Raw genomic sequence first — 12,893 nt, 5'->3', positions numbered from 1 at the left:
ACCTTTTAGCCTGAAGTACAGAAACCACAACAGCTCTCTCTCTCTCTCTCTCTCTCTCTTTGGGCGTGTGTGTGTGTGTGTGTGTGTGTGTGTGTGTGTGTGTGTACTTCCTCTTTCAGTACTTATTGTTTTATTCCCCCATTATATTTGGGTATGTGGAGAGATACTTCTTATACCATTGCTATAATGCACATAATGCGGATCATGAGTGGTGAAAATATTGTGTTGATGGAGAAAATGTGTTGCATGTAATGAATCCTAATAATGGCACCCTCTCCCCCTCCACCCCCTCTCTGATTGGTGTTTAAGAACACATGCAGGAAGTTTCAAGTGTTTAACACAGATGCTACACGTTCACTCAGTCATTCAGTCAGTCATCAGAAGGGCAGGATGGAGCTCCGTCCACTCTGTGTGATGCTCTGTGAGTAAATGTTCTCTGTGTGTCTTCATTACACTGATTGGTGGTGAATTAAGTTTTGAATTAACAGGCTGAGAGTCCTGTCATCAGGTTCTGTGTGATTATTTCATTTGTCTGTAGCTAAGGTTTGATACTGAATTTCACGTGAACAGTGCATTCTGCTGTTTTGTGGTGCGTTTAAATCCGACCCAATTTATTTTATAAGGCAAATATTAAATAATAATTAAACAAACACTATTTTCAGCAACTGCATCCTGGTGTGTCTCAGTTGTGCAGAATATTTAAAGCTGATATTTTTAACTGCTGTTTTGCACTGGGAGTCAGTTTAGGATTTTATATTTTATACTTTATTCTGCATTTATTTGGAGAGATTTTCTGCACTTTATCATCTGTAAAGTGCAGAAAGTTGCTCTTGTAGATACACTATAAAACTCTGCAGGTCTTAGCCTCAGGTAGGCGACTGTGCCAAGCAGACAGGAAATCAAGTGATTGAATTTCTAAATGTGAGATATTTATATTCATCGAGACATGGCACCGTCTTCAACATCAGATCAGAACAGATGCTGATTTGAATAAATCTACTGGGGGATTTAAGATCATTAGAGTCTATCGGGCACAGACTGATTTGAATTGTTTTAAATAAAACTTCAGCTCTGCACTACACATGAGTGCAGGCTTATCACAGGTTTATATGAAAGTTTGCTCACACTTTTTTTTTTAAACTTCAAGTGTTAAAAAGCAGACACTGTGAAAGAGGAACAACTGTTTATAGCAGCTATAGCATCAGCAGTAACAGGAACTAAACTGAAAAGTTGAAAAGTACAGCATGCAATTCATTAAGAAACTTCAACTTGTAATTGATGGCAAATTTGTCTGGTATAAGAGGAATTAAACTCTCCAAGACAGAGAGTACAGTAATTGAAAATAATCTACTTTGGGATGGTAACAGTACACCTGCGTCACACTGGGCCACATCACACCACCCTGTTGTTCATTATTTTCCTCCATCAGCAAACCCCAACTGTTTTATACCTAAATGAAACTGTAATTTCTGTTTCTCTCCCGAACTTTAGTGCTGACTGGATTCATCCACTGGACACAAACAGGTGATTTATCTACATTTCATTTATTGCATTTTTAAAAAAAAATTGCCTTCAATATGTACGTAAAACTCGGCCTGTTCATTTCATAGATGATTAAAACAAATGGCTCAAAATTAGTAAAATAACAAGTGATAAATGCATTCTTAATTTGAGACCAGTGGAATGTAATCGATCTTCCTAAAGTGTCAAAGACTGTAAATCAGAGACGTCTTTCATTTTTGGGTTCTTACAGGAGATCTAAAGGCCACACTCACACTGCAGTCTGGTGGGACAGAAGTATTCAGAGGAGAGAAGGTCACCCTTAAATGTGAAATACAGGGAGGAGAAGACGAGTGGACTTACACCTGGTTCAAGAATGAAGCTGAAATTTCTACTATAAAGACAAGTGAATACACCTTTATGGTGAATGATGAGGCTACATTTACCTGCATGGGAACCCGGACTGTAGATGGCCCACAGAGCACAGAAAAGAGTGATCCTGTTCGCCTGTCTGTGTCAGGTAAGTTTGTTCATCTTGATATCCTGAGGGGATGAGTAAACTATGGGTGCCAAGTGTCACCGGGCCCATTTTGTGGACGAAATGCATTTCGTCCATCACAGAATGCATTTTGTCATCACAGAATGCATTCCGTGATGGTCGAAATGCATTCCGTGATGGACGAAATGCATTCCATGATGGACGAAATGCATTCCGTGATGGACGAAATGCATTTCGTCCACGAAATGGGCCCGGTGACACTTGGCACCCCATAGTAAACTGGTAGAATCGCTCCCTATGAGTGTACTGTTTTGTGCAATATTTTGTGTTAAAACTTTTCAAGCAGCAGGTGACAGTTTTCACTGATGTTTCCTCTGATAAGTAATATTTTTGTTGCTGTAGGTCTGCATAACTAGCTTTGTCACCTGGTGAGCGAACTATCCACAAATAATCATAACCTCCTAATGAGTAGCATAGGAATTAATTACAGGGCAGGATGAGGAAATATTCTCGACAATCTCAATTCAGTTCAATGGACATTGTCACAAAGCAGCTTTATACAAATCCAGATATAAAATTTTAAACTTTTTAACTTGCATAATGAGCAAGTCAGAGGTGACGAGGAAAAACTCCGTGACAAGAGTTAAACCAGATTTAAAAGGGAACCCATCCAATCGTGCAAATTAATGCTAATTGTTATGTTTGGGGTTTTCTTTGGGAGGCCATTTCCCATTCATCAGGCAGTTCTCTGCTATCACATGACAGCGACCAACCAGGGAGGGCGAAGGCTATCACATGCTTCCTCTGAGGCACTTGAAGCCAAGCAACTACATCTGTTCAACCTGCAGCTCATGTAATATCAGGGAGTGGCATCACACACTCAGAGCAAAGCGCGATCCACTCTACTCTGTATGCATCAGCTGATAGACACTCATGATTGGCTGCTGTTGCTGATAGGAGTATGCTACGCCTCCCTGTCTGTAGAGAGAGTATGCCACTGCTTCCTCTTTGACAGCAGAACCAATTTTGCTCTCTTGGCCTCCTGGCCATTGATGGCTGTGGCCTAACAGTGAGTTTGAGATTCAATCTGACAATCTCCTGATGACAGGGCAAACATTGCTTTTGTGGTGTGACTCTGTCGCACATCATGTTCATGGAAGCCACCAAAACACAAGAGCATGTTGGGTAACAGACTTGCGCAACAGAGAAGGGTATTTTGGTGGAAGCCAGACAGCAGCAGGAGCAGTGATGACATGCGCTATTTTAATTATTAAAGGCATGATCTATTATTAACCAATCTTAATAACATTAATAACATTCAATAAACTTTATGGCAGTTTCAATGAAATTAGATAAAAAATAAGATTATAGTAATGGGGGAAATGACATTTTATCTGATAAAACCAGGCCTAGTTCTATTTCTCCTCCTGCAATAAACAGTGGGACCTTATTGACTGTCACCTTGATTATCCCTGAGCTCAGTGTAGTGAGAGAGCTTCTAAGCAATAATGGGGAAAATGATCCTGATTGGTTAATCCTGTTTCCCACCAGCTGGTAACATGTATGTAAATTGATTACACAAACGAAAGGATGTGTTCATTTGCTCATTTGTGGTTTGAGAAATATGCAAATAGAATGATGCCACTGACTTTTAATGAACACCGTTATTGTACACATTGCATATAACGTTGCATTTGTGTTGTGCTAAATATCCATGAGTATTTGGATCAGCATGGTTTACTTATATTCCAAGTCACTGTTTGCAGAGAGCTTGCCTATGAAGAGCTTTGATGGGCTTTCAAATGCAAGAAAATCTCTGATTGATTCAAACGGTTGTTTTTGATTAGCACTGAGGCTTCCTCTATTACTACTATTCGTTATGGACAGTGAGAATGAGTTTTGCATTGTTGATATACACTTGCCTCCTGCCTATAACAGCATTTTTTCCTCCTGCCTCTAATAGCGTTTTTTTTTTGCACATAATGTTTGTGCAACTTGACATCTATCTTCATATGTGCATTCTATCAAGACGTCCATCAATCTCTTATCTAAATCAGGGGTTTTCAAAGTGTGGGAGAGTCAGCCCCCCCTCAGAGAGCAAATAAACAACAGCACCCCCCCCTTTTACTGTACAATTTTTGTTGTTGCTATACTTAATGTTCCATTCGTATTTTAAAAAATGGTTGTTGTACACATTTTTATTTTTTTCTTTTACACATTTTAAACATCTGTGCTTTTTGAAAACATCTATTTTTACACATTTTAAACATCTGTGCCTTGTCATTTACAGTGCTAAAAGTATGAATTACTTTCTGCTGTGACCGCAGTTCATTTAGCCTCCTGTCAAAAAACTCCCAGGTCTTGGTCACCAAACTTGGGTGTTTGATCTCAATATGACGCCGGAGTCGGCATGGTCTCATAGCATCGTTAGCGAGCACCTCCTGGCAGACAACACACTGTGGCAGTGGAGCATCTTCAGATCCAGTCCATGAAAATCCAAACTTTAAATAATCGTGGTCATACTTCCTTCTTTTTTTGCTTGGCCCAGACTCTGTCTCCTCACTCACTGTACCTTTAGGTACTAAAAATCAATTCATTTTGTCTCTGGCAAAGGCTAGCTGAAGTTCGCTAAATGTCCGCAATAGTAACTTATTCTGGTTTATTTTTCCTCACGTTGTGCCCCCCCCAAAGAACTCTGGTGCCCCCTAGGGGAGGCGCGCCCCACACTTTGAAAAGCCCTGATCTAAATCACTTATCTATCAGGGTCACGGGGGAAGCTGGAATCAAACCCAGGTGACTTCACCCTGGACAGGTTACCAATCTATTGCAGGGCTAACACAGAGACAAATAACCATTCACACTCACATTCATACATATGGGCAATTGAGAGTAGTCAGTTGATCTAATCCACGTGTGTAGACTGTGGGAAGAAACCAGAGCGCTCAGCAGAACCCCACCCAGGCATGGGGAGAACAAGCAAACTCAACACAAAAAGGCCTTAGTTGGTCACGAGGTTCGAACCCAGAACCTTCCTGTTGTGATACACCAATATATATTTAATTAAATATCTCAATATATATTTAATTTAAAAAAATTATTTCAGAGATAAACTAGTGGGAGAATTTTGGCAATGACAGTGTTGAAAAAATTTATATATATCTTTTGAAGTTTGATTACCAATGGTGGTCTCTTAATTGTTTCCATAACTGTCTATGTATGAGATCAAATTAATGTCAAAATGATTCTAAGCTTGTGATGTTCATGTGTGTAAAAAGAAAAAAAATTGCTGCTGTATAAATATTTTCTGCATGTGTAAAAAGGTTTTGCGCACACACATCTTTTGTACACATGTAAAGTTTTGAATGGACACACAAATTTCCTACCTTCATGCACAGCATGACATTACAAGCTTGCGTGATTCAAGTTACAAATACAAATTTTGGCAGTTTTTTATTCTCCCAGAATTATGTACCTACTAACTAGTCAATTAGCACACTGCCTACTGACCATCCAGTCAGAAGGCAAAAGATTCTAGCATGGTCCATTCTCATTACTTCCCTATGGCAACGTACTGCTGCCATGCCAGAAAAAGAAAAATGGATCATTTATAGTTCCTTTATACTGCGTGTTCACATGCACATGATGGCTGCCTCCAGGGCCGCTGACAGCTTTGGCTGGGCCCGGGACAAAATGCTCTGAATGGGCCCGGGACAAAATGCTCTGAATGGGCCCCCCCCCCCCGCCCCTTATCCCAGTCTCTACTCACTCCAACCCTTAAATGACAGGTATTCAAAAACCATTCAACCGGTCAATCATTTCATTTTAGCATTTCAACATTTTTACAGTTTTAACATTTCCTTAGTCTGCAACTATTCAGGTGCGAAATGCAATGCGCCGGACTTTTGTTGTGCGTGCGTGCGTGCGTACTGTCCAGTGTGAAAAGCAGAGAAGAACACACCGCTCGAGAAACGGCGGGATATGATTGTGGGCTAATGTGAATATTCTTAGCTTCAATCAGATATATGAAACACAATGTTATTAAGCTGTTGTGGTTATGAAATGATTCAATGCCCTGTGCGTTTGATATGGTGTTCAGTGTGACTTGCTCTCCCCTCGTTTGTAACATGAATCGCGTGCCACGCGTGCCTTGGTTGGGGTTACTTTACGGGGTTGGAAAAAGTTGGCTGTGTCTTACCCAGTGATGGGAATAACGGCGTTAGAAATAAACGGCGTTACTTTTTTTAGTAACGAGTAATCTAACTAATTACTTTTTACATCGTTATAACGCCGTTCCCGTTACTTACAATAAAATACTATGCGTTACTTTATTAAAGCTGTTCTCATCTGGCATGCTGCTCATTCAGCCTTTCTTTACTCTGCTTTCGTGTGGGGCGGGGAGATGCGAGACAATGGCACAGTAAGCCAATCAGAGTAGATTTGGACAACATACGTAGGTAGGCCACGCCTACTGCACTACTGCGCACTTTCAATCGGAAGACAGAGCAATGGCGAGCGGTCAGCCCAGCAGTGCGCTTTCACATTGGAAATACAGCCATTACTTGAAATAAAAGGCAAGAGTGTTTACGTGCAATGCACATTATGTCGAGGAACAAAGCATTTGTCCTCGTCAGTGGCCAGTAATTAGTAACATAATTTTAATAACTACAAAAATATATTAAATTTGATATATGTCTTATCCAGAGTGCGAATTACCCCACCATAATTGGGGGGTACCATCATGGTCCACTATCATATCAATCCCCCCCCGGTCCCGTCCCGTCTCGTCTATGGAAGTCGGTGTCAGTAACTCAACACAATAACTAACTCTGAACAATAATTTTTAATGTCATTAAGCATGACAAACCATACAGTACTACCACAGAAAAAAAAAAAAAAAAACAGCAGTACAACCTGATAACCTTCTTTGTCAGAACAAACTGGGTATCAACACTACAAATGAGTCACATACAGTATATACACACATGCACACACACACAGACACACAACTTCCAGACATTGTATTTGCATTATATGGCAATATTTTAATCAACACAAAGCAAATCAATGTTGTTTTAAAATATTGACCACAGAGGTCTGGGTTCGCTCTCTTTTCCTTTCCTCCCTGGCACCCACGATTTTGAAAGGCGATGCCCTGCCTTCACCCAGGACATCACAAATGGAGTAGGTTTAAAGACCTCCAAAGGAGGGCCATTAAGGTCCACAAAAAGAAGAGAGGACAGACTCTTGGCACGAAGCTGATTGCGCGTTTTTCTATCTGTATCATTTACAGCTGAAAATCCTCTCTCACATTCAGCAGAGGTAGGTAAATAAGTCTGGCTTGCAATGATAAGTTTTTTCAGCGTCTCTCCCTCTAGTGTCCCTCGTAATTTTAAATTTCTGAACTCCTCCACTGCTTCTCTGCCCGGCTCCCCAAGGAGCTTTGCCAATGCACAGACCTCAGTCTCTCCAAACAGGACTAGGTCATCCTGTTTCTCTGGCCAGCTTGACTTTTCAAGTGGCTGAAGGATGCAAATTAGGTCATCAGCTGGTATTCGGGCTGTCAGATTGTCCACTACCGCTTGATAAAATTGTTGCCTGTTGATCTTTCCTGCTCTGTCACCAACAATGTTCACCCCCTTAAAAACACCAGCTGACAAGCTTTGTTGTGCCTTTGCGGCAGACTTTCCACCTTGTGATTTCATGGCATTTAGAATTTCTGTTGTCTGTTTGATGTAGTGGTAACCCTGAACAATGGTTGTCTCCCGTTTTTGTAGTGACAGGCTCTGCAATTCTCGCAAGGCATCTTTCATGCAGGCTAAATCATGCACAAAGCTGGCATTGCTAAGGTACTTCAGTAGTCCCAGGAACTTCTTCCTGACTTTATCAGGGTTGGCTGCATTTTCAGCCTCAATTTGAAAATGTCTAGCCAGAGCAGGGTAATCTTTCCACACAGCCCTGACAGTGTTATAACTGCTGGCAACCCATCTTATGGTAAATATCTCCCCTATCTTCAGAATTTGGACATTAAGGTCATCTGCAACTTCTTGTAGCAACCGGGCGAGCTTATGGGATTGGTGAAATAAACTGTACAATTTAGAGATGAATATCTCAAAGTGATTGCAGGCGGCCAAAGATTTTAATGAGTCATGGACAGACAATTCCAACCTGTGAGCCATACAGTGTATGGACTTTAGTTTTGGAAATTCAGATTTAAGTCTAGTAATGACACCAGACTTGCACCCTGTCAAAACTGAGGCCCCATCAGTTGCAATGCTTATGAGGTTTTTTTTGTAGGAAGTCATCATCTAAACCAGCCATCTTTAGGCTCTGTCTCAAAGCATCATATATGGAACTGGCATCTGTACCCCCTTTTAATTCAATGAGATCTAAGAAAATGTTCTCAACATCCCCATCTCCGGTAATGTCACACCTGATGAATATTATTAGGTATGCCAGCCCAAATACTGTGCTCTCATCAATTGTCAATGAAATGCGTGAGTTTTTTTCTTTAATGTTCTTCACTACCACTTTTTTCATTTCTGTGGCAATATGGTTCACAATTTCGGCACAAGAATGATCTGACCTGTGCACATTCCCTACAACCACACCATTAAGATCTTGCAGAGTCATGAGAGGTGGCATCTTTCTGAAAGCGAACCTTTCTTTCGCTATTGCATATGCAGTTCTGAAAGAGCTTGTTGTTTCTTGCACTAAAGCTGCATTAATTTCCAAAACATTGTTTGGCAACACCTCCTTTTGTTTCTGTTGAGCTATCTCAATAGCCCTCTGGTGCGAAGCACTATTTCTGTGTTTGTAGATTTTCTTGGCTAATGTTTTTTTGCAGCTACTCCCTACTACCCCATTAACCCATTCACTGGCAAAATTCATCCCTGGACATTTATTAGACAATAGCAAAGTCTTTGCATCTCTGCATGGCCCACAACCGATGGATCCATCTTTTATATATAACCAAGGGTTACCTTCTATCCAGCCCTGCAGCTGCTCTCTGGTCCAGCAGTGTGGTATCTCTGTCCTCTCTTTCCCTCCATCTCCAATAGCCTTCAGAAACAAATATTTGCCTATAATACTGATTTCCCTCTTGATGACACAATAGACCTTTAAGATAATATTTAGAGTGAATCAACCCAGCCCTGTTGTTTGATGTTGCAGAGTGCTGTAACATCAGAAGAACAACAGAATTTGGTAAAATGTAGACCAAATGACGAAACAACAAACTTTAACTCATGAGGGCAAGGAGACTTTGTTTCAGTTTTGTTTTTCTGTGTCCCCATCAGTTGGCATTAGCCATGCCAGTTTGCAAATTCAGTTACATGTAGCATATTCTCTCCTTCTCAGATCTGCCCAGACAACAGGGCTACGAGTTGATTCACTCCAGAGAATCCCTTTAGTGCAGGGGCGATTTCTCAGAGACAACAAGGGAAGCCGAGCTTCCCCTAAAATTCTCTCCCCAAACTGCGGCATCTACGACATTGAATTCTCATTAAAACAATAACTTGCATAACATAATATATGCCCAAGATTGTATTTACGTTCATAACTATCCTGTAACTTATTTGAGTGATGTCTGACGAACTTGCAGTTCGCTATGAGAATCACCTTTGCTGCCAGGCTGTAACCAGCGTTGCCAGATACTGCTGACGTTTTCCAGCCAAAATATGTTCAAAACCCGCCAAAATGCACTTAAAACCGCCCAATCTGGCAACACTGGCTGTAACCTTTCTTATTTCAATGGGCTCTATGCGCTGGCAGCCGGGTATCCGTTGCAGTCTATGAGAGGGCTCTGAACAGCCAATTTCGGCTAGTTGTTATTGGTTAAAATCGACAAAATCGTCACTTCCAGGGAAGCTGGGCTTCTCTGGGACTAACGAGACAGTGGGAGGGGCAAGAAGCCGGGCTGACGAAGGATTATTGGAGGTAGTGTTGAAAGACATGAGGAGGGCAGGCTCTGTACTTCGGTGTCGGCGAGGAACACGGTAAGCGCATGATCAGTCAGTCCCTAGCGGATGTCGAGAAAGTGTAGTCTTGTGCCAAAGTGCTGTCCGAATTTATTTTCATATAAACGTTTCTTCTCATTGATGTCTCTGTACATTACTCTGTAAATAAATGTAAATATTACTCGTTGTGCTCCGTTAACTTTCATCCATTCTATCAGTTTGATCATTCGCGAATTCACTCGTTTATTTCATTTGTAGTTCAATCTGGTTGTATGCTAGCTTGAGCCTTATTGGGATCTGCAGTGCTAGCTGCTAACAGAAATTGGTGAAGTCTCTGGAAAGCACAACCAGCGAGTATGACAGGGTCACAGACCATTTTCTGGAAAAGGAGCGGAGGGCAGAATTTGTGTATAAATAGTGTGCATCATATAATGTTCATGAATCTGAAGTGTGTATATTGTTCAGTAATGTTAAGAGAATGGTGGGCTCTGTGTTATAGGTTATACCTGGGTATGATATTCAAGGTTCTGTGTGTTGCATAGCCTACCTGGTTATGAATTTCCAGACTGTGTTGCAGAAGATGTTCAAGGATGTGTTGCACAGCTGGGTGTTGTGTTAAAGACTCTGTGTTGCATATCAGGGTATGATGTTCAAGGCTCTTCGTTGAATAGCCAGTGATTTTTGGATGTTTGATATTTCTGATTAAGGATATGAGGCACTAGCCTGGCAAGCCAGACTATAACATGAAATGTACAAGCAAAAATACTTTCTGCCACTAGGTAGGGTTGTCTAGTTCACTATGCTAATGGGGCACACCTTTCTATGCTTTGATATCCGGCCTACAGGTTTTACGATGAATGCGTAAAATGGGCTTCCCCTGTTTTAAAAACCAGCAGCCGCCACTGCTTTAGTGCAACCTAATTTCTCACCTCTTGGCCACATGCTGCCTGCTCAATGCCACTGTTGTTGTCTGCTGCCTGCCTAACGTCCTGCTGAATGTCTTGCTCTCTTTCGTCCTGCTGTGCCTCTCCTGTCTGCTGGGAACCCATTTTCTTTATTCACATGAACAGTGTATAAAACCTAACTGCACCTACACTTGTACTGTAATTGTCTGTAGATCTTAGTGCTAATTTTTACTACTTACTCTTTTAGCACCCAAAAAATGCCTGATGTCTGGCCCTTTTCTTTTCCTCATGTTTGGCCTACTGTCTCTGTGAATAAAATCAAACAGGGTACTCAGATGAAACTATGAATATCTTAAAAATAATACAAAAGGAATGTAAGTAAAAACAATAGAAAACAAATTCAAATACTAGCATATGTACTAGGCTATTTTGCCTAGGCTAGCCTACTACCTGGCTCTTTTTATGTTGCCCCCAGAGGTTGTGATTGTAATTTTACATAGGCTTAGCTAGGCCTACATCAGAACTTCTTGTGCCTAATCACACACACAGGATGGGCCTATGTGCCAAATGAATTTCAGAAGGGCACAATTTATTCATGATAAAATGAGAATGGGAACATATGGAGTTCTTCTCCTTTGAAATGAGAATCGTTTCTATACCACACTGTAATAAGCTTGATTTAAATAGAGACTTAGCTTATCTTGCTAACTAACGTTGGTAACTAACGTTAACATCCGTCCACTGTAGCCTACTGGCCTCAGTGGGTAAGTAATTCAACATATAAAGACGTGACATGAGCTGAAAGAAGAACAAATCACTTTAATAAATGAAAGTTGTAAAATAAACACATTTTCAACAGGCTAAAAATTGGTTAGCAACTAACATTACCAATGCACGTCTTCTGCTGCAAACCATAGACTGTATAAATTGCTGCAAACCCATGGACTGTATGAATCAACTGAATACTAGTGATGTGTCGGTCGCGAACGATCCGGTTCAAAGAGCCGGCTCTTTGAAGTGAACGACGGGAGCCGGCTCTTCGGTGGGAGCCGAGTTGGGGAGCCGAATTAGTTTTTTGTCCTTAGGTGCCTCAGAGAGAGACAGAGAGAGAGAGAGAGAGAGAGACTTTCACAAAAAAAGTTGCTGTCCGATTGCGTCTTTGTGTTGTCTATTACCATTCAAAGGAAAAAAGTAGCATGGTGTACGCCTACTTTTTTTGGTTGGGGGGGGTTTCCATAATGGAAGTACGGTCCTATCTTGAGGAGCCCCGTTACAGCGAAACGCAGACCCACTAAGCTGGTGGGAGACTGCACTCTATCCACGGCTTACACACGTGATGGCACGGAGGATGTGTATAGTGGCAACATCTGTCCCCTCAGAAAGGATCTTTTCAAAAGCAGGACAGATTATAACTGAGAGGAGAAATAGAATCGGCCCTTCCAAGCTGAGACACTTGGTTTTCCTCAATGCCAATCTCCACTAAAGACTTATTCTGGGAGTTTGTGCAGCCTTAATGTAAATAGTTTTTTGTTATTGACACTTCTTTGTAATTTTTACTTCTTTGTTCATTGTACTTCATACTTTTTATACTTATTTTATATGCTTATTTAATATTTTATTTAATATTTTATTTAATAAAATATTTTGTTGCACATTGCTCTGTGTTTGTTAAAATAATTTCCAACTTTGCTTCATAGTTTCTTAGGCCTGATTTATACTTCATAATTTATTTTGTGGCATTTTGTTCAAGGTCGAGTGTGAAATAAAGCCATAAAGGATAAACAGTTGATGTCTTCTGTGTATTTTATATTGGTAATATAACACAGTTTTGCATTATGTTTGTGAGAAAATAATGTATTAATTGGTAAGTAAGTTTTATTTCTATAGCTAGAACATTGTTACACTGCTATAGACCCCTTCGCATGTTTGTAAACAAACCGACCGTTGCCAGGATGCGCGCGCAGCCTGGACCCAGAAACAATGGCGCTGCCCATAGACCGGCATTATGAGCTGTCAGATTATGCCAAACAATTG

The 12,893-nt window shown here is 40.9% G+C and overlaps 1 protein-coding gene across 1 annotated transcript in view; it reads left to right on the top strand.

Annotated features, from left to right (window-relative positions):
- The first annotated feature begins 204 nt into the window (after nt 1–204).
- Nucleotides 205–12,893, top strand: part of LOC132885605 (immunoglobulin superfamily member 1-like) — a 114,293-nt gene continuing 101,604 nt past the window's right edge. The window contains 2 exon segments of the mRNA XM_060920315.1: nt 205–211; nt 1,754–2,020. Coding sequence (XP_060776298.1) covers nt 205–211; nt 1,754–2,020 — 274 coding nt within the window.

This window comes from Neoarius graeffei, chromosome 1 (genome assembly GCF_027579695.1).
Source record: "Neoarius graeffei isolate fNeoGra1 chromosome 1, fNeoGra1.pri, whole genome shotgun sequence".
Lineage (NCBI taxonomy): Eukaryota > Metazoa > Chordata > Actinopteri > Siluriformes > Ariidae > Neoarius > Neoarius graeffei.
The sequence above is the reverse complement of the archived record's forward strand: the minus strand, read 5'-3'. Positions and strand labels throughout refer to the sequence as shown.